The sequence below is a fragment of the Talpa europaea genome (assembly GCF_964194135.1).
Source record: "Talpa europaea genome assembly, chromosome: 6".
Taxonomy (NCBI): domain Eukaryota; kingdom Metazoa; phylum Chordata; class Mammalia; order Eulipotyphla; family Talpidae; genus Talpa; species Talpa europaea.
The window spans coordinates 138,332,263-138,352,165 of NC_140072.1; the positions used below are offsets into that span (position 1 = coordinate 138,332,263).

The 19,903-nt window shown below is 68.2% G+C and overlaps 1 protein-coding gene across 1 annotated transcript; it reads right to left on the bottom strand.

Moving 5' to 3' along the window:
• Positions 1-214: 214 nt before the first annotated feature.
• On the bottom strand, positions 215-19,667 carry TUBGCP3 (tubulin gamma complex component 3; the record flags this gene model as incomplete). The annotated part of the gene is made up of 22 exons (XM_084234920.1): positions 215-373; positions 534-650; positions 1,772-1,912; positions 4,053-4,184; positions 4,261-4,349; positions 5,493-5,628; positions 6,704-6,772; positions 6,860-6,995; positions 7,835-8,024; positions 9,337-9,445; positions 9,717-9,827; positions 11,512-11,678; positions 11,994-12,126; positions 12,635-12,703; positions 12,952-13,077; positions 13,528-13,646; positions 14,102-14,274; positions 15,356-15,525; positions 15,835-15,912; positions 16,320-16,387; positions 17,671-17,778; positions 19,592-19,667. 22 exons carry the CDS (start codon positions 19,665-19,667, stop codon positions 215-217), a joined length of 2,676 nt encoding a protein of 891 aa, XP_084091046.1.
• Between the last annotated feature and the right edge of the window lie 236 nt (positions 19,668-19,903).

Genomic DNA, 19,903 nt, shown 5'->3' on the forward strand with positions numbered 1-19,903 from the left:
CCTAAGCCAGAGCCGGTAACAGCATCTAGACGCTCCCTCCCTCGCCAGAGCAAGGCGACCACCGCGCTGTCCAGGCCCTGACTTTCTCCGAAGGAAGCGGACTCTGGAGAGAGCCGAGTGTCCGCCGCACCGGGGGTCGGGGCCGAGTCCCGCGTCTTCGGAGGCGAGCCCGAGCCCAAGTGCGTCCGCGGCCCGGGCGCCCAGGCGGGCGGCCTCAGGGGCGGGAGCCGCGCCGGCCCCGGGCGCCCAGGGACACGCGCAGCCGCGGCTCGCGGGCCCGGTAGTGCTCGTTGAAGTCCAGCCGGAAGCTGAGGAAGCGCAGGCTCTCGTCGGGGCTGGTGGTGAGCAGCACCAGGAACTGCTGCACGATGCCCTGCGTGCGCGAGAGGACCAGGCTGGGCCGCGCCCTGGGGTACGTGCTGGCGGGGTGCCCCGGGTTCCCCCTGAAACCACCTGTCCGCGGACCCCTCCCCCACAGCGGGCGCGCGGCCCAGCTCCGGGGCCGGGGCGGGGGGGCCGGGGGCGGGCGGCACCTGGTAGAAGTGCGTCAGGATGCGCAGCTGCGAGCACATCTTTGGTATGGACTCCCGGAACTCGCGGACCCGGCCGTTCTCCTCCTCCTCTTCCGCGGCCGTCACTCCCCACTGGCCCTGGGGGCCAGAAGCAGCCATGAACGCAGGGTCTGTGGAAACGTGCCCTGGGGCCTGTTCTGGCGGCAGCGGCATCGCAGGCCGGCGGCAGGGGCGGGGCGCACGACCAAAGCGCCGAGGCCGATGAGGTGCGGCCACGCAGGGCCCTGCGCCGGCCAGAGGGCCCCTCCCAGGCTGCCCCCGCCCCGCGCCCCCCGGCCGGCAGAGCACCCCCTAGGCGCGCCCCTCCTGCTAGCCTTCCCCAGCCCACCCCGCGGCCACCCGCACGGAGCCGGCACAGGCCTGGAGCCCGCCGGGGCCGGTCCTGGCTTTGGCAAGCGCGACCTCTGGCCTTGCGAAGCGTCTCCTGTCTTCCCACATCCTCACCCAGCCCTGGCGCGACGGCCCCGTCACCAGCAGCGGCCACACTCCCTGTGACCCGAGGCCCTCCCAGAACTGCATGCTGGCGGGCGGGCGCCGCCACAACTGCTGTCCCTGTGGGTCAGCGCGGGGCCGCCTCCCCGTGGGCCGAGCAAGCTGTGGGAGCATCCCCCGCTGTGCCGCCTCCTGCCCTCCCCACAGGCGAACTGCAGCCACGGGGAACCCCACAACCTGCCCCTCGATGCTGCCCCCTCTGCACAAGCCACAGGCGGCAGGGGCGCGGTGGGCGGGCAGAGGCCTGAGGGTGACGCCCCACCACCCTACATGGGTCTCCCAGCTGTCCTGCCTGACAGGCCTCCCCAGGACCGACTCCAAGTTCTGTGCCCTCCCCTGCAGCAGGGGAGGGGCCCAGCCCACCTGCCCGACCTGGCCCTCGTAAGGACTGTTCTGGGTTCCCCCTCCACAGCCCTGGCCTTTGTGAGAGACACCCCTACCTAACAACACCCCTCTGCTGGGCCCGCAGCTCGGCTAGGATCGGGGCGGGGTGTGCAAAGCAGACCCCAGGGAGCTAACGGGCACCAAGCTAACCCCCAGCGGGCACCAAGGTCGCCATGTGACGTGTGACCAGGCCAAGAGAAAGCCCCTCGTCCCAGGCTCGACTTGAGAACCTCGTCACAAAGGGTCAGCTGGGGTGACCAGGCGGGGCGCCTGGAGCAGCTCCCCGGCCCCACAACGCACGGCCCCGCCGCTCAATGCCCCACCTCGGCCTCACGCTGCCTTTTCCTCTCCTCAAACTGGAGGCGCCTCTGCAGCTCCCCCAGCGCGGCCCTGTAGATGGCGTCCTGCGTGTTCTGCAGCTCGATGATCTGGTCAAACACGGCTCGGAGCTGGTTCAGGAGGGCCTGGGGGAAGACCACGTTCCGTCACCAGCGCCCAGGGGCGCTCTGTGCGCCCAACAGGGGCGTGCAGCCTGGGTGGGAGACACGGGCTCCTGAGCCGCGCGGCCAGCACGCCTGCGGCCCCAGCACTTCCCGCAGCGGCGCACAGGGCCCCCCGCCTTCCAACCCGCTGCGTCGTGAGGGAGCTGTCATCAGTGACCCCTGAGGACGCCACGGCGACTACTTTGGGGTGCCCACACACGACCCTGGGCCTGACGGCACAAGGTCCGTGGAAACCCCTGCCCCAGAAACAGCAGCCCCGAGCTGGGCCAGCGAGCGCTTCCCACGGCGGAGGAAAGAGCCGAAGCCAGGAGCGAGAGCGAGGAAGCCGGTGGGGGAGGCAGGCCGAGAGGGGCCCGTGTGCTGGGAGCTCACGGCCGAGAAACCGCCCGTGGGCCGGCAGGAAGACCAGCCGCCTCTCCCGCGAGGCCCAGCTCTCCGCTCTGAGGCCAGAGGGGAGATGCCGTGGGGGACAGCGGCCAAGGGCTCTGGGGTCAAGGGCAGGCCAGAGCATCCCACGCAGGGAGGTGCGGGGAGCAGTCGGCAAGTCGCCCAGAAGCGCGCGTTGGATGAAGGGGAGCTGCGGGGACAGCCGCCCGTCCTGCCGGCGGAGCACCCCCAGGCTGCCCAGGGGGTGCAAGCAGAGCCGCAAGTGGAGCCAGTGCCGTCAGCAGTCGGAGAGCCCGGGGCCCTTCACCACGGGGCCACCCCGGGCTCTGCCCACAGGGCCACCAGGGTGTGGAAGTGCCGCGGGCCTGAGTGAGCAGGTGGAGAAGCCGGCCCCGGGTCTGGAAGAAGCTCTGCTCTGGGCGAGACGCGACCCACGGCCCCGCTGCCAGAGGCGTCGCTCCTGAACGCAGAGGCCGCCGCTGCCCGGTGAGCTTAGGAAGCTGCGAGCACCGCCCGCTGCTGCCCGGTGAGCACCGTCCACGCAGGCGCCAGGCCCTGCAGCGCTGAGCCCGCGGCGGCACAGACGAGACCGCAGCTGAGCAATAAAGGCTCCTAACTGAGGCGTGTACCTGGCCCAGGAGCCCAGGCCCGTGCCGCCCGGAACGCAGGTGGGCAGGCGAGTCCACACGCCCTACCCAGGTGGACGCCCAAAGGGGCATGCAGAGGCGAGGAAGGACAGCCTTACAAGATGTCCCAGAACAAGGTCAGCGAGGTGTTTTCAAGGTGGGCGGCATGTTTCCTGGAAAAAGCTCTGCAAGGTCCAGAGGCCGCTCGCCCACACAGGCATGCACAGGGCGGTGCCCTCAGCTGCTTTTCAATCCATAAACAGTTTGAGCCGGGGGAAAAGGTAATTCCAATAGTGTGAGGAAAAATAAATTGCGTTGATATTTAGGGCCCACAGATTTGCGTGACGCGGGTGAACAAAGCAGGACGGGCCCCGCGCGGGGCGCCCAGGGGCAGCTGGCATCGGAGGTGAGCCACGTCCTACCCACCAGCCCCGCCCGCACCTGCAGGCAGCGACAGCAGCAGACACCCCCTGGGAGGAGAAACAAAACCCCCTTTCTAGAGAAGCAGCTGGGTCTACGAGGCCATCTGGACAATGCTGAAGGGAAAAGTGGATGAGATCGTCGACGTGCAGACAGCCGTGCGGAGCACACAGCGCCCCCAGGACAGGGACGCGGGCCTCGCCAAGAAGCTGCCATCAACAGCGGCCGTCCCAGCCAGGGCTGGCGCCCGGGTTAGGACAAGTGGACAGAGCTCGGCCCTGAAGCAGATCCCGCGGCAGCTAGGCCAGAGCTGCGACCTGGGCCCGCAAGAAGCCACGGCTGCAATGGAAGCACCCCGCAGACCGGCTGCCCGCACCCGGGAAACTGCAAACCCCAGCAGGCCTGCCACGCTGAGGGCCACGCGGGGCTGTCTGGGCAGCAGCCTCACAGGGTGGCAGCCAGCCCTCTCTACCTAGCCGGGCCGGCCAGCAGGGCCCCTGCCCACTCGCAAGGCCCTTTGTGGGCTCGCCCAGGGACAGGGCCCCTCCGTGAGCGGGACTGTGCTGGCCCCACACACCCCACCAGGCGCGCGGCCCTGCTCGCCCAGAGGGCCCGACTGCAGGACAGAGGCCACGCAGACCCCGCCGCAGCCTCCGGGCCTGTCTTACGCGAGAGTCGGCGTCCAGCAGGCAGCGGGAGATGATGGTGTCCAGGAACACCTCGTGCGCAGCGATGATGTGGTCCAGGTCCTGCGCCTGCTGCACCTTGTTCCAGAGCTCGTCCCAGGAGCACTCGAGCACCTGGGGACAGTGCAGGGATGTGGGTGAGCGCCGCGGCATGCACGCAGCCACGCACCCGGCCACGCGCCAGACTGACCTCGAAGGTGATGTAGTACTGCATCTGGTGGATGAAGTGGACCATCTCAGAGGCCAGGACGTGGCAATGGTGCAGCACCCCAGAGCACTCTGCAAGGGCCATGCTGTCTCAGCCACGGGGGACGTGCGGGGGTGCACCCGCCCGCCCACCTGCCCCGAGCCTGGAGATCCCAGGCTGCAACTCCCGACCCTCAGCCAGCAAGCGGCTCCCCAGTTCCCTCCCGGGCCCTCGGGCTAGCCGGAGACCTCAGGGGTGTCACTTCACACTCGGGAACCCACTGGCAGGCACAAAAGACATCACTGTCAGCTGACGGCACTGCCCGGCCATGCTCCGCCCCCGGCATAGGCCTCCTGACCAGCCCTGCTGTCCACTGGCCCTGCCGCTCGGTCCCAGGGCATGGACCCCTGGGCACAGCCGTGTCCCCCAGACAGTGGCCTTGACCCCAGCCCCTTGTCATCCGCCACCGAGTCGCAAGCCCAGGCAGCATGAACGCTGGCCGTGGGGGGCGGCTCTCCCTTGCACTGACCCGCGCGGGCCCCTGCCCGCCCCTTCAGCCTCACCGCGCAAGGAGCGCTCAGCGACAGCGCTAAGACACTTCTGTCGAGTATTCTTAGAGGGACAGCCCGGGGACACCTTCCTCCCGAGAGGTCCTCCTGCGGCCGCGGCGCCTGGCCAAGGGGCCGCACACAGCGCGGAGCGAGCCCCTCTGATGTCAGGCGGCGTCTCCTGCCCGCGTCAGGTGGGCTCCAGGTGCGCTGGGAGACGGGCACACCGAGGCTGGGCCTGAGCGTGCCAGGAGGCACCTAAGCACCCCTGAGCTCTTGGGCACCCCACTCAGGGCCCCAGCAAAGCCAACCTGCAGAGGCCACTGAGTCCGTGCCCCGACCCCGGCCAGAGCGAGCCGAGCCTGGGGTGGCAGGGCTGTGTCATCTGGGTAGCGGTCAGAGCACAGACCAGAGAACAGGCACACTGGCCAGGCCAGCAGGCCCATCTCCAAGTGTCACCCTGGACAGACACCCCCACGGCCCCGCGTGCCAGTCAAACCCAAGACGTGATCATGCTGTTGGGGACACGGGCAACACCGCCCGGCCAGGAGGGGCAAGGTGCGCACGCACAGCCTGTGTCACGACTTGGTGGCTCCATCTTGGGGATGACAGGACAGAGGGTCAGTGACCCGAGGGGAGCCACACTCCGCGGGAGAGGACCGGCCGCGGGAAGACCCCGGGGCCCACCTGGCATGCCCCTCAGCAGCTTGGCGTTGCACATGTGGCCCTTCCGGATGTCGGTCAGGATGTACTCCATGCGCTTGGCCCTCCAGAGGAAGTTGAAGACGCGCAGGTAGTGGCTCATGCACTCTCGCGTGAACACCTGCGGGCAGGGGGCCGGGCTGAGTGTGCGGGACCCAGACACCCCTCCCCCCACTGCCGTCTCTGCTCGACCAACGAGTCGAAGAGCGCGACAGCCCAGCAGCCGCCCAGCGTGGATGCCTGTGTCTGAGGACAGCGGCTCGTCCAGGGGCTGCTGGCTCTCTGCTGCCTCTGGGCGCCCTTGTCGGGGTCACAATGCAGATGACGGGTTGGGAGGGTGGGGAGGGACTCCCAGCCCACCAGGTGCTGGGGACCCTCTGCCCTGCTGCCCGCGCCACCACCACCGCCAGGCCAGCGGCGGAGCGGGCGCCATGGTGCACACACGGAAGGCCTCGCTCTGCAGACCGGCTCCCAGCGTCAGCCAGGCCCTCTGCCAGCGCCGGCTCACGTGAGGCTTCGGGGACGCTCACTGCCAGGCGCCGCCCCCGCAGGGCCCGAAATCCAGACGCCGCCCTGTGTCCTGAGCAGCCAGGGCGTCTGTGAACCCAGCCAAGGGGTCAGTCTACCCAGACATGACCCCTGCGGACCCTGCTTGGCACCACATGGGACCCGCAGGGAGGCGGGATGTCCGCGGGAGTCGCTCCCGGCGCTGACCCCCAGGAACTCTGAGGGGAAGCCTTGGTGGCAACCCCCACGCTTCTGAACAAAGTGTTTTCCTGAGTAACCAAGGAAACGCTGCCCTTCACCGGGACACGCAGGAAGGAGAGAAGCATGGCAGAGGGCATCTTGGCTGCGGGCTCGTGAGCCTGACGGACCAGCCAAGCCACGGCGGCCGTGGCTGTGACCCCAGGGCGCGCCCGGCAAGAGCTCGGGGCGCCAGGACCAGCGTGAAACTCGGCTTCCCCGAAACACGTTCTAGCTCTTCTCAGCCGTCCTCAAGCAACCGCCACAGCCTGCGGAGGGCGGCAGACGCACCTCCACTTGCTGCGTGCTGCCAGGGCTATGGGACAACAGGCGGGTTTTCCAGAACCCCGAGGGAGCGGACGAGTCACCCCATGTGGTGGGGCTCTGCCCCCGGCCACTCGGCAGCCACTGCCGGGCTCCAGGGGACGGCAGGAGGCGGTGTCCACGCTTACCGTGGCGATGGGCCCGTCCACATGGTAGTCCAGGCTGAAGACGTCCCACCCCGTGTCGCCCGGAGAGACCTGGAGCAGGGACAGCGCCGGGAACAAGCCTCGCGTGTGGCCCCGGCAGCCCGGCCCCCCTGCCTCCCGCGCCCAGACCGGCCGCACCTCCAGCAGCCGCACGTCCAGCCGGCGGAGGATCTCGGGGCTGTCAAACTGGGCGTTGGTGGCCCTGACGGCCGTCTCCAGGATCCCGGTCAGGTTGTGCTGGTACAGGGTCGTGGCCGGGCGCACGAGTTCTGGCCTTCACGGGGTGGTTAGAGAGAAAACGAAAAGTCACTTGATCTCCTCAAGAGCTTTCTAGGCGCTTCTTTTCAGGACTCTTTTCTAAAGAGCTGAGATCTCAAAAATTAAAGACGCAGGGAGCTGAGGCAGCAGCAGCCGGGCTTCACAGCGCCGCGTGAGCAGAAGCCGTTTCACCAGGCACCCAGGGAAGGAGCTACTTGGGGATCTCAAACTCATCCCATCCGGCGTACCCCGGGACGGGCCGGGAACGCCAGCTGTGCCCACGGCCGACCACGCCTCCGGCAGGAGTGGCCACTCGGCCGGCCTCAGCCCCCCAGCCGCCTCCCTGAGGGGCCCCCAGGCCTCTGTCCCTTCCAGCGAGGGCGCCCTGGGGGAGGGCCAGGCCAGGGCGGGCAGCTGCCTGCACCCCCAGGGCCCACGTGAGCCCGCCCAGGCACCCCCAGGCACAGCCTGGCTGGGGGCAGCTGCCGGGCTGGGGTGCCAACAGCGGCTGGCGGAGATGCTCACGGGCCACAAGCGCAGGCAGGGCCCCTGCGCCGGCCGCAGCGCTGGGTCACAGGGCGCGACAGGCCCTGGCACACGGTGCCCACGTCGCTGCGGGTGAGGGGGACACGCAGCTGGGCGGGGAGAGGCCGCCAGCAAGTCGGTGAACGCACCAGGGGCTCCGCTGGCCGGAGGGGCTCTCACGTGAACAATGCAAGAACCAAAGGAACAGACGCTTCCCTCCCCAGCCCCCGCCGCACTCAGGCTGGCCGCGACGGGAGCCCGGTGCTGGGACCCCAGGATCCGCCCAGGGCCGGCCTCAGGCAGAGCCGCCCCGGCCCCCGCCGCGCCTACTTGAGCAGGTCCATCAGGTGCCGGATGAAGTCTCCCTGGCCGAGCAGCAGGTAGCGCCGCATGGCCTGCATGTGGTCCAGCAGGCTGTACTTCCTGTTCAGGACGTCCAGCAGGCGCTTGCTCGTCTCGAAGTAGGCCGCGTCGATCTTCCCCTGGAAGGCGTTCTCCAGGTCCGAGACCAGGTCCGCGGCTGCGGAGGGACAGGCATGTCCGCCTTGGCGCCGGCTCCCGGCCGGAGGAGCGGCCCGCGCGGCCCCCCAGCGCCCACCCGGCGAGCTCGCCCACGCTGACGGCCGGTCGGGGCCTTCCAGCCTGCTCATGCCCGAACCTCCCTCCCCACATGGCAGTCCCTGGAGAGCGCCCGCTGCCCCAGCGTACCGCCAGCCCCCCAAGGCCGTGAGGGGCGCCCATGTCCACTCCCAGCACAGGGTTCCCGCCTCTGCGGCCCGGCCCGCCACCCGGCCCTGCAGCGCAGCGCTCAGAGTGTTCCGGAACTCTCCTCTAGCCAGTCCTCCGGGACAAGGAGCGGCTGGCCAGGGGCCCACAAGTACCCGAGACCACCAGGCTCAGCGCGGCGGTCACACGGGGACCAGGCAGCCCGGCCGGCAGCAGGCCCACGGGTGGAGGGGCAGCCCGGAGGGAAGACGGGCCGGGGGCTCAAGACAGCAGGGGAAGATCCGCCCGAGACCCAGTGACCCCACTTTTGGGTGTGAGGCCCAAGGACCTCAGCGAGCTTCCTGCCCCCGTGTGAGCAGAGGCCCCTGGTGGATGCAAGGTGCCGGGAAAAGCCAGATTGAAAAGAAGAATCCGCGATGCTTGTGGCCACATGAGGGCCTGGAGGTGGCGCTGAGACACGCCAGGAAGAGGCGGCCGCTGTGTGGGACGGTGGACATGGGGCTGCAGAGCTGAGGAGGCGGCCAGCAGGCCAGGGGTCCCGGGCCGGGGCCCAGCAGGGAGCCGCGGTGCCCGGACAGGCCGCCCTCAGAGCAGAGCCCGCACAGCCCAGGGCCAGGGATCTGGCCTCTTCACATGAGCCCGTGGGGACCATCACGGCAAAGCCACGTCAGCTCCCCTGTGGCTCCCACAGAGACATGAATGAACCCAGATGGCTGCAAACGAGCCAGCCCCAGCCCGGCGTGCATGGGAAGAGGCAGCGGGCAGCTAACAGGGCACACAGGCTCTCGGGCCCGAGCAACGCTGCCCACCGCCCCCCACCCAACTTCAGAGCGGCCTGGGCCTCCCTAAGTGCGTCTCCCGCTAGCAGCTTCTGCATCTTCTGGCCCTGGAGCATGGTCGCTTTGTCATTAAAAACCTAAGTCACCACAGAGGGTCAGACGGCCACGCAGACCCCAGCACCTGCTGCCGCTGCCTGTCAGGAGGGGTCCCGGCAGTGACATGTACACTCAGGCGCCGGCTGGTCCCGTCACACCGCTTGGAGCCGCGCACATGACACCCGCGCCTGCCCCGCCGCCCCCCACCACCGCCCTGTCCCACCGCCGCACCGTCCTGGGGCGACTCTGCAGGCTTCGTCACAGCGATGGTCCTGGTGGTGGGCGTCTGGTCGTGACAGACCTGATGCAAGAAATTTATCGACTTTCCTATCAAAAGGACCTGAAAGAGGAAAAGACCCTGGAGTTACTCAGGGACCCACGTCACGTCTCCTGAAGCGGCCGTGTGGAGAGTCCACCTCGAGAAATTTCTGCGGAGAGTCCCGTCGTAGTCACGACCCGTTAGTTACGGAACAAAAAGACCAAACGCTGAACTGCACCTATTCTCCAGCCACGAGCGGCGCCGACTGGGACCCAGAGGACGTCGGACGCGGCGAGTGAGCGAGGCACTGGAGGGGGCCAGGGCCGCGGGCGGATGGGGGCGGGGGGCGCACCTTCCGGGACTGCTCCGCGGTGATGAAGGAGGGCACCATGGACTTGCGCAGCGTGTACTTGTCGTGCCAGAGCCGGTCTGTCTTAACGGTCGGGTCAGATGCCACAAAAAACTGGAAGCAGAGAGCAGTGGAAGGTGGCAGAGGAGCCTGCGGCGCAACCCCAGGCAGCGGCAGCGGCGCATCACCCCAGACCCGCGAGCCCCCCCGCACGCTGTCAACGCCGTTTCAAAGCATCCCGGCCCGACCTTCTACACCGAACATCTATTTCTCGGAGCTCAAAGACCGAAGACCGACAAAAGCGCGTCTTTCCTGGAGATCTGAGTCTTCAAGAGCATCAGTCCAGCCCGCTGTGTCCCCAGGCCCTGGAGTGAGGGCGCCCCCCCCCAAACCAGGGAGCCGGGGGCTCTGAAGCGGCTGCCCCCTTCCCGCTACGTCCCTGCAGTGCTGGCCCGAGGCCGGGTCACAGGTGCTGGGGACGCTCCGTCCCTAAGGGAGAGACGCCATAGCCACCCGGCCCCGGAGGAGGCCTCCCGGAGAGGCCCCTGTGCTACGATGAGCGCGCCACTGTGAGGGAATTAAAAAGCACCCCAAAATCAGGGGCCTCCCCGGTTAGTCTAAGGCTGTCACTGCTGCGGCCTGAGTGCGATCTCCCGCCAGGGAGCTACCCACAGGGCGCAGCAGACTCTCCTGCCCCCCCGCGGCTCCCCTCAGCAGTGTGTCTCAGTGGATCCGCCCGTTCTGCTCCCCGCTCTGTCTCTGGGGAGTCCTCTCACCCCCTGTACCTCGGCCCACACCAGTTCTGCACACACAAAAAAACTTTAAAACAAATACATAAATAAAAAGCATCCTCAGTTACTCAAAGACCTAAGGGGAGCGTCTAAAGACTCGGGATCCGGCGGGAGGCGGCGGCGAGAGCAGCACTCGGGTGAGACAAAGGCCTCAGACGCCACGGGACAGGCAACCCAGGGGGCCTGGAAATTCAACCTCTGACCTACTGTTTCCGGAACCAGCCACACCGAGGGCCGCCGTGAGCCGGGGAGGCCGCCAGTCGGGTCCCCCACGAAAGAGCGACACACCAAGCGGTTACGAGGACGGGAGGAGAACGCGAGCTCGCACCCAAAATCCGCCCTCGCCCCAGCGGCAGAGCCGCCCGGAGGCCCGCAGGACAGAGGCCTGGACGTGGCCCGGTCTTGCCCCACAGAGATTCACTCCGTGGGGGGGCAGGCGGACGGGGGGGACCAGAGTGGGGAGGGCGGCCAGAGGTGCCCACGCCCCCAGGCCGCACCGGCTACCCCTTCCCCCACCACTCCCTCCGGGAGCCTCCCTGAGCGCAGGCGGCCCGAGGCCCCTCAGCACCGGAGCTCACTCAGGGCTCCACGGACACACCCGGCAGGAGCAGGCGCCACCTCCTGCGCACGGGATTGGGGGGCCGGGCTCCTCGCGGCAGGCGTGGGGTGTCGCCAGGAGGGCCTATGAAGCTCGGCGGCCACGAGGGCACCGGGGGCCACACTGGGAGACTGGAGGAAAACAGGAACCCACAGATGGGCCACCCCCAAGCCCCAGAACCTGCACTCTCACACGCCCCAGCTCAGAGAGCCCTCCAGCACCCCACAGGCAAGCCCCGGGCCGAAGGGTCCAGAGCAGCTGCCCCCTCCGGCCGCCTCACACTGGTTCCAGCCCCGGGTGGCACCGCTGCCTGCCGGGAGCCTGCCAGGAGGGGCTAAGCCCGCACTTCCCAGGGCCGGCAGGGGCGCCGCGGGGAGGGAGAGGGAGGGAGGCCCACTGCCGGGCCCACCTCGTGGTGCGTGTCCTCCAGCTCCCCGTCGTAGATCCAGCGGTACAGGAAGCTGAGCACGGGGTGCGACACCAGGCTGAGGATGTGCCGCACCAGCGCACGCGTGCAGGGGTCCCCCGTCTTCGTGTAGGCGTGCACCGCCGAGGCCAGCTCCCCGCCCTTCCTTCCTGGGGAGACACAACACGCGCCCGTGGCCTCGCGGCAGACCAGCTCGTGACCAGGGCAGGGCAAACTCGGGGACGGGCCCCGGAACAGGGACCCAGGGATGCCTCCCGTCGGGTCCTCTCTCCCCTCGCCTGGATGAGGAGCTGAGCCTCCAGGGGCCAGCACCGGGTGGGCGGGCAGCCGGCCGCTTCCCCGTGCACTCACACCCACCAGGCTGCCCCCGACCCACACGGATGGCCACCAGGGGCACCTCAGCAACGCTCCCTAGCCGCTCTGGAGCAGGCAGGCCCGGAGGCCCGCGTGGAGAGCCGCGCGACCTTGGCAGTGGTCCACGAGGGCCGCGAGGGTCTTCAGCCGGATCTTGGGGTCGTACGTCCAGACCAGCAGGCGCCGGAGCGTCAGGCTGCTCTCCAGCCCCAGGCTCACACCCTGGTCGTCCTCCAGCTGCAGCTGGGGGCCAGGAAGACGCCGGGTGTGAGCGCCGCTGGGGTGCGCGTCGGCCTCGTCTCAGCCCCGGCAGCGGGGACCCAGCGGACCACCGGTCACCCCCTGCCCGAAAGGGGACGTGCCCATCTGCTACACGGCAGCGGGTGACTCTGGGGCCTGGACACACCATCGCGCTCGTTCATATGGCACGTTTTTTGGATGAAAAGCGACCTGCCGCTAGGCCCCAGCTGAACGGGAACTGCCCGAGGCGCCCGCCGGCCAGACAGCGGGGGCTGCATTCTCGTGAGAAAGGGGAGGGCTGAGAATCGCCATCCCCACCTGCCACTGGGGTCTGTTTCACTGGAGACGGGACCCTGAAAGTGAGCCCTGAGCGGGTTTTAGGACACCCTGAAACTGCAGGTAACCAGACCTCACGAAGGGCGCTAGCGGTGATTTTCCTCTCAAACTAGCGAGCGGCGCTAAAGCCCGTCCGCCTGGACGCAGTGGGGGCGCAAGACGCCGCGGCACTGACCTGGGAGTGCAGGACGGACAGCAGCCGGTAGTACTCCCGCAGCTCCTGGTGCAGCGCCGCGCAGAAGCTCTGTGGGGGCAGGCGATGAGGGGCGGGGCACACGTGGTCTCCACGCCGCGCGCCGCACACATGTGGGGTCTCCACGCCGCACACACGCGCGCGCACGGCCCCAACAGCGACGGCAGTCCTGGGCGCTGTGGCATCTGGCCGGGCCTGCCGGGGCCCCCCTCTTTGGAGTGGACCTCCGCCGGCCGGCCAGCGCTTCCTCAGGCCTCCCCATCTGGAAAGGACCCCGCAGGCCCCCGGGCGGCACCCACCTGGCCCACAAGCCCAAAGGAGCGGTCGGGGCCCCGCTGGTCCGTATAGCGCCGGATCTTGTTGTGCAGCCAGCCCAGCTCGGACAGCCGCACGGCCGTGTCCCGCAGCGACTTGCTCAGGCTGGCCTGGGGGGAGAGGCCAGTGGAGCCGCAAGGCCAGCACGGAGCCACGCGCCACCGCCCCGGGCCTGGGCTCTGTGGCCATTGGCCGTCCAGACATGGACCTGAGGGCAGCCACGCGGCTCCACCACAGGGGAGGCGCCGGCAAGACCCGGGGCCACGTGGCAGGGGAGGGCGCCACTGGCCCAGGGGGATGCGTGTGCAGCAGGGACAGGACACGGGACCGGAGGGGATGCGAGCAGGCAGAGGTGCCGCGTGGGGGCCGAGCCAGCCACCCGCAGAGCTCCGACCCGGGCAGTCACGCGGGAGCTGCATCAGGGAGGCGGGCGGGAAGGTGCCAACACCACGGCCCAGGGGCCAGACCCGTGGAGGTGGCACGGGCGGGTCTGACCACGCGGACACCCTCACCAGAGAGCAGCCCCACCGCCGGCAGCGTGACGCAGGTGCAGGCCGTACCGTGCCCTCCACCCTGTAGCAGTCCTCGGTGCTGCTCATCCTGACGTGCTTGCCGTCTATGCCCTGGAAGACGTAGAGGATGTCCCTGACCAGGGCGGCCTCGGTGATCTCCGCAGCGCCTGCAAGGTGACCGTGAACAGTGACCACCACGCACCTCGCCCCCAGACGCAGCGCGGGGACTGTGGAGCTGGGCCCGGAGCAACTTCAAAACTGAAAAAACAAAACCCAGGACGGAGCAGGAGGGCGAGAGAACGTCTGCGCGCGCCCCCTCTAGAGACCGGCAGCGCGTTCTGGGGCAGGAGCAGCAGTCGCCTCACGTGCTCGGGAGAAGAGGCCCCGACAGCGACAGGAGACACCACACGGGGAGGCGCTCACGGGACAGAGACGCCCCATGACTTCCACGAGCCTCGTTAAAAAGCTAAGTCCAAGGTCCACGCGACCAGCACGGCGGGGTGCAGGAGGGCCCCGCGGAGGGAGGAGGGAGGTCTGTGCCCAGGCAGGGGGCGCCCTGAGGTTCTGTGCAGGCCCTGCCCACACAGGCGCAGGGAGGTGCGGGCGCTGTTGGGGCACTCACCCCCCGTGCCCCCCTCTCTCTGGGGCCTCGTCAGGCTGCGAGCCGCGGTGCTGGGGAGGCCTCTGGAGGCCGTGGTCTGCGCCGAGGGCTGTTGCGCCGTCAGGGTCCAGGCCAGACGCGGGCCCAGCTGCTGCCGGAGCCCTTCGCCCAGCCCCGGGGCGGGGTGAGTCTGTCTGAAGGAAGAAGGAAGCCCTTGAGGTGCAGTGAGCAGGCGCCCCCCGCCCCGGCCTGGCCAGCTGCCCCGGCACGCTCGGCCACCCGACTCCTTCAGCGGACAGCGCCGGTGCACCACCCACCCCGCGGAGGTCCCCACGCGAGCCGACACCCGCGGCCTCCTCCTGGGACGTGAGCCCCGACTTAGGCCCTGAAGCGAGGCAGCGACCCGGGGCTCAGCCCCACAGGCCGGCGCCGGCCCTCTGAGGCGTCCCGGGCAGCGCAGGCGACTGGTTGGCTGGGCTGGACACACCTGCCCTCTTTCTTCGGTCTCTCTCGCTCCAAGTGTTCACTGTTTTGTTTTAGTCACGAGCAAGGACTAAGCCAAAGCCCCCAGCCCTGCCGATAAAGGCAGGACCCCGGCCTGTGCTCGCTGCAGGTCTCACACACAGCCCCCTGACCTGCCGGGGCAGGCTCAGACTCCACGACAGGGTGGACAGCGGTTAACTTTAGGTAGGCTGGGCATATGGAGGATGCTGCAGGACACACCTGCTGTCCTTCTAGGACTTTCCGTACCATGGACACACCTTCTGTGCAGAACACGTTAAGCCACAAGGATTTATAACCACGGTGTGCTGCTGTGGGACGACCACCTGCTCATGAATCCTGGGCCGCTGTTCTAGAAAAATCCCCCTTTTACACTTGCCACAAGGCAATGTCCAGGCAAGAACTAGACACAGGCCTGGGCATCAGAGAAACAAATACCAACTCTCTGGCACTGCCTGACGGTGTGGCACCTGCCTTGGCCTCGAAGTGGCAGATGCCGCGCACTGAGCCCCAGACCAGGGAGCAGCGCCCCTCACCAGTGCCTGTCAGGGCCTGACCAGAGCCCTCAGGGCTGGGGCCCAGTGCCCCGAGTGGCTAAGGTGCATGCACAGACGGTGAACCACCTGGAGGTGAGCGCGGCCCTTGACGGCCCATGTGGACACCCTACCCGGGAGGCCCCCAAGGGAGTTTCCACCCACAGGTCGTGCTGGTGCGCACAGATGTGAGCTGGTCCATGGCAGGGCAGGGGCAGCACAGGGCGGGGCACAGGCGTACGTGCTGATGCTGCTGATGCCGCTGCTGCCCAGGCTGCCTGCGCTCTGTGCCGACTGTGTGCCGCGGTCCTGGTAGCTCAGCGGGAGTGTCTGCGGCCTGGCACAGAAGTAGGGCGTCGAGTGGGCATCTCGGGGTAGAGCTTGGGCGAAGAGGGCCGCATAGCTGGAGACCTGGCGGCGGGAGGCGATGCGTGAGGACCAGTGCCCAGAACACCAACATACGGGCTCTGCCTATGTTCGGAGCTGCCCCCGACAGCTCCTGCCCTGCCGCTGGCACAACCCTCGACTCAGAGTCCCTCCATGGAGCCGCGCAGGGCTGGGCCTTCTGGACGCCGGCGCTGCCCGGGCGGAGGGACGCACGCCCGCTCACCCCTGCTCTCCAGCCCCCTAAGCGCCGCTGGCCAACCCAGAACACGACGCAGCCCAGACCTGAGCCCGCAGCCCAGGCGGAGAGGAGGGCCAGCAGCGGCGGGCGCTCACCTTGTGCGGCTGCTTGCGGGGGTCCTCGCTGAGGCTGAGCAGCAGGTAGAGGATGGACCACTTGTTTTTCAAGACTCCCTGCTCAGAGAGAAGCGTTGGCTGGTTCTGCGCCGCTCTCAGGAAGCCCCCCGCCCTCTCCCCCGAACAACCCTGTCCCAATAGCGGTCAGTGTCCTCTGGTCCCCGAACGGCTGCTCTCAGCGTCCAGCACCACCAGAAACATGCGAAATTGAGTTTTTTATGACTCAGCACAAAGTGGGCAGGGCTGACCGGCGGGCGGGCCGAGCCACCAGCTGCCCCGGGGCGGACGGCGGCGCCAGAGCCCCAGCCCGTGCCCCACCTGCCCGCCTCGGCCTCACGCATCTCCGCGGCTCGCGCCAGGCCAGCCAGAGCCGGCCTAGCGGAAAATCTCCGAGAACACAGAGAGCGGCGCCGCCCCTCGGAGCCGCCCCACGGCGCAGCGACCCGCCCGCCGCCCGGGCCCACCTGCGAGTGCAGCTTCCTGTGGAGCTCCGAGAACAGAGCAGCATCCGTCTCCCGCCTCTGTCGGGTCACTGAAAGGAGCGAGAAGATGAGCGCGCCGGCCCCCCCGGACCTGACCACCCCCGCGCCGCCCTCTGAGGAGCGACGGCTCTGAAGGACGCCGCTGGAGCGGGAGAGTCTGCTCACGCGCTTACGCCCCGACGCCTGCGAGGCGGCCTGCGAGAGGCCAGGCCGGGGGCAGAGAGCGGCCGGCGCGCGCGCCGCGGGAGTGGGCAGGGCGGCTCTCCCGAGCAGTCACCAACAGCCGGAGCAAACGGCCACCACCTTGCAGCCGCCGGCGGCCCCTGCAGGAAAGGGCGGCGTCTGCGCAGCCCGCGCCCAGAGGACAGTCACAGACACGCAGACCCGTCGCCGTGGCTCGTGTGACGGAGCACCGCACCCCAGCCCCGTCTGCCGCGGGCAGAGCTTCCCCCGCTGGTGGAGACGGTCAATTACCGCCTCAGAATAAGACGCAAATAGCTCACGGCTCGCCTTCCTGCAGAAATTCACTTATTACTGAGTGTCTCCGGCAGCGTGGGCGAGGCTGGCCGGCGAGCCAAGCCACCCCCAGGAGACCACCGGGGCGGGCCTGGGGGACCCTGCGACCGTGGGGGAGGGCGCGCGTCCGCCGTGTTCCGATCCCACAGGCCCAGCCCACATAGCCCGGGTGTGACCCAGTGTGGTGAGCCCGGGGCTGGGCGGCCTCGGAGCTGACCCGCAGCAGGCACTCGCAGCAGGCCTCAGCGGCTCACGCACAGACAGGCAACACCGTGTTCAAAACGCAGCGCAACAAAGCACGCGCCACAGACCTAATGCAGTGACGTTCATCGTCACTTACCAGCTTTGAAAACTCACGAAAGCCAGGTCGGAAGGCCCCTTGGCCTGGGCTGGGGGCCGGGGGGGGGGGGAGTAGGGCGAGCAAGCACAGGAAGGGGAGCAGGAACTTCCACACACAAAGGCATCCCCGGTTACAATGTGTCCCACTCTTAGTGTAGAAAAAGTAAGAAACCAAAAGGTATTGAACGTTTTGCTACTTGTTTCACTGCAGGGAGTGCCAGGCCTCCCCCTGCAAAGCTCTCCCCTCTGCCCTGCTGGTGCGGAGGCGCCTCGGGGCACCCTCTCCCCTGCGCATCGGCAGAGAGCAGGCTCCTGGCCCCAGGTGCGGGCGCCGGCGCCCGTCCTCAGGACACAAGGGACCCCCTACCTGCCAAGCTCCCATCAGACAGCAGCGAGCCGCCCAGCTTGTTCCAGAACCTACAGCTCAGACATGCTTGGCAACGACACGCAGACACTGAACGTGCAGGAAAATACATACGTTCTTTCTTGATCTTCTCGGCCACTAAGAACTCATCTCTTTCAACAGTCGGGGCGAAGTTGCTGCCAATGACCCGCACGGCGTACTGGAACTGCTGGGCGACGTCGGCTGCAAGGACAGAAGGTGCAGGTCACGACTTGACCCGTCGTGGCGCTGCCTGCGCGGGAGGGGCACAGCCCGCCACCTGCCCCCAGGCTCAGCTGGGAGGGCAGAAAAGCTGCTAAGAACCGAAATGAACAATGAAGCAGCGTGTGGACTGCAGCCCCACAGGGTACACGGGGACACGGGCACAGAAAGCCGCGAGCCCCTGGGCGCCAGCGGACAGACCAGACAGTCACAGAACAAGGGGATGTGCCGCCCGGACGGCCACTTGCCCCCAAGACCTGCGACACGGGGCCAGCCAGCAACAGGCCGACCCAGAGGCTGCCCCGCGCGGCACCGCGGAGAGGAGCAGGATTGCTTTCCCAGACGGACCCTGCAGCGCAGAGGAGCGAGGCAGAAGTGCCCAGAGAGAAGCCATGTGTGTGAGACGATGCCGGGACACAGGGGGGTAGAAACTGAGTGGAGAACCTGAAACCCAGCACTGCTGGCAGCGGGTGCGGGGGCCTCCCTCCTCTGATGCCTCTGGAGGGTGGATCAGAAGGCCAGGCTGGCTGGAAGTCAGGAAGGGATTCCTGGGCTCTCGCCCCCACCCCACAAGCCTACCGCTGTGAGCCCACCCCAGGCAAATAAAGGGGTACTGGCAGACCTGACTTGGGTCAGCATCCCCTCACCAGGGTCTCTGCTGCCCCCTCTGCCAGGTAACCCCTGCGAGTGCAGCTCCCTCCTGCACCAGCAAAAGGCAGTGACAAAAACAAGCCCCTGCAGTGTGTGGGCCCTGGGCAATACAGCCCCTCAGGGCACAGCTCCAGGCCTGAACCCCAGACACCTTAGCTGAGACTGGAGAACAGCTCTTCAAGCACAGAAGATGCGGCCTCTGCAAGTGCTTACGGAACACCCATCAAGCCAGACTGTGCGGGGCCACAGAACAAACCTCGCAGGGTACAGCGTAAAATGCCAGGTATGCTCTCTAGCAAGGACAGGGCAGAGCCGGACTGCGATGTCGGGGAAACCCTCTGTGCCTCACAGTCAACAGTGCACGGGCCAGGGGAGCCTTTGAGACCTGCAAATGCCCCCAGCCGAAAGAAAACAAAGCCATGACACGTGAAGATGTGTGGGATTCTTAAGGCTCGCGGCCGCGGGAGCCTGCTGGGAGGCGGCGCAGACCCTTGTGTCCAGCTCCCTGGGGGAGTCCAGTCAGCGGGCTCTAAAATGCAGCCCAGCCACGGCCCTCCAACAAGAGTCCTGGCGAGGGGATGAGACTGCAGCTCTTCCATGAACTCACTTAATCCACGGCTACAATCAGAGTATTCCATTTCTGACCGACAGTATTGGGATCTGACCGGCAAGTGTGAGGGGCCTGCAGTGATCATGGGCCTGGAGGGGGCGCTCAGGACAAGAGCAAACAGATGATGCCCTAACTGTCCACTCACGCAAGGCCAGCCGCGGCCTCAGTACCGCCCTGTCATTTTGTTTAAAGTCTCTGCAAAGGCCGCACCATTTCTTTTCCACGCCTGCTGCTTAAGAAACATGTGACCCGGGCCGCCAATTTCCCGGGGTTGTCTCGCGGGCGCAGCCCCACGCGCCTCCCTCCCGCGAGGCAGACATCGGGAGATGACAAACGCGTCGTCCGTGACCGAGCACGGCTGGGCAGGACTGGGCTCTGGCGGCGGCGCCCGCTGCGCGGACTCTCCCCGCGCTGCTGCGGGCCGGGCGGACAGCGCGGGTCCCCGGCGCCCAGGCCTCTCGGGGCGGGGGCACGCGGGGGTCGCGCCCGGCCCCGACCCCCGCCCGGCCCCGCCGCCGGCCCGGGTCCCGCTACCTTCGCTCTTGCCCAGGATCCGGCAGCACAGGTTCTGCAGCAGAACGTTCGGCGACTTCTGATCCGGGGCTGCCATGCTCGCCGGAGTGCCCCGGGGCCCGCGGAGGGCCGCCCCGCGCCCGCCCCGCGCCCGCCCCGCGCCCGCCGGCGTCCCCGATCGCTAAGGCCCCGCGGGCGCCGCCGGCGACAAGGGCGCCATTTTAACGGAACCCGCCGAAACCGCGGCCCTTCCCACCATGCCCCGCTTCTTCCGGCGTGTGCGCCGCCCACGGCTTCCCCGCTCCGCGCGCTCCGCCCCGCCAGCCGCCGGCT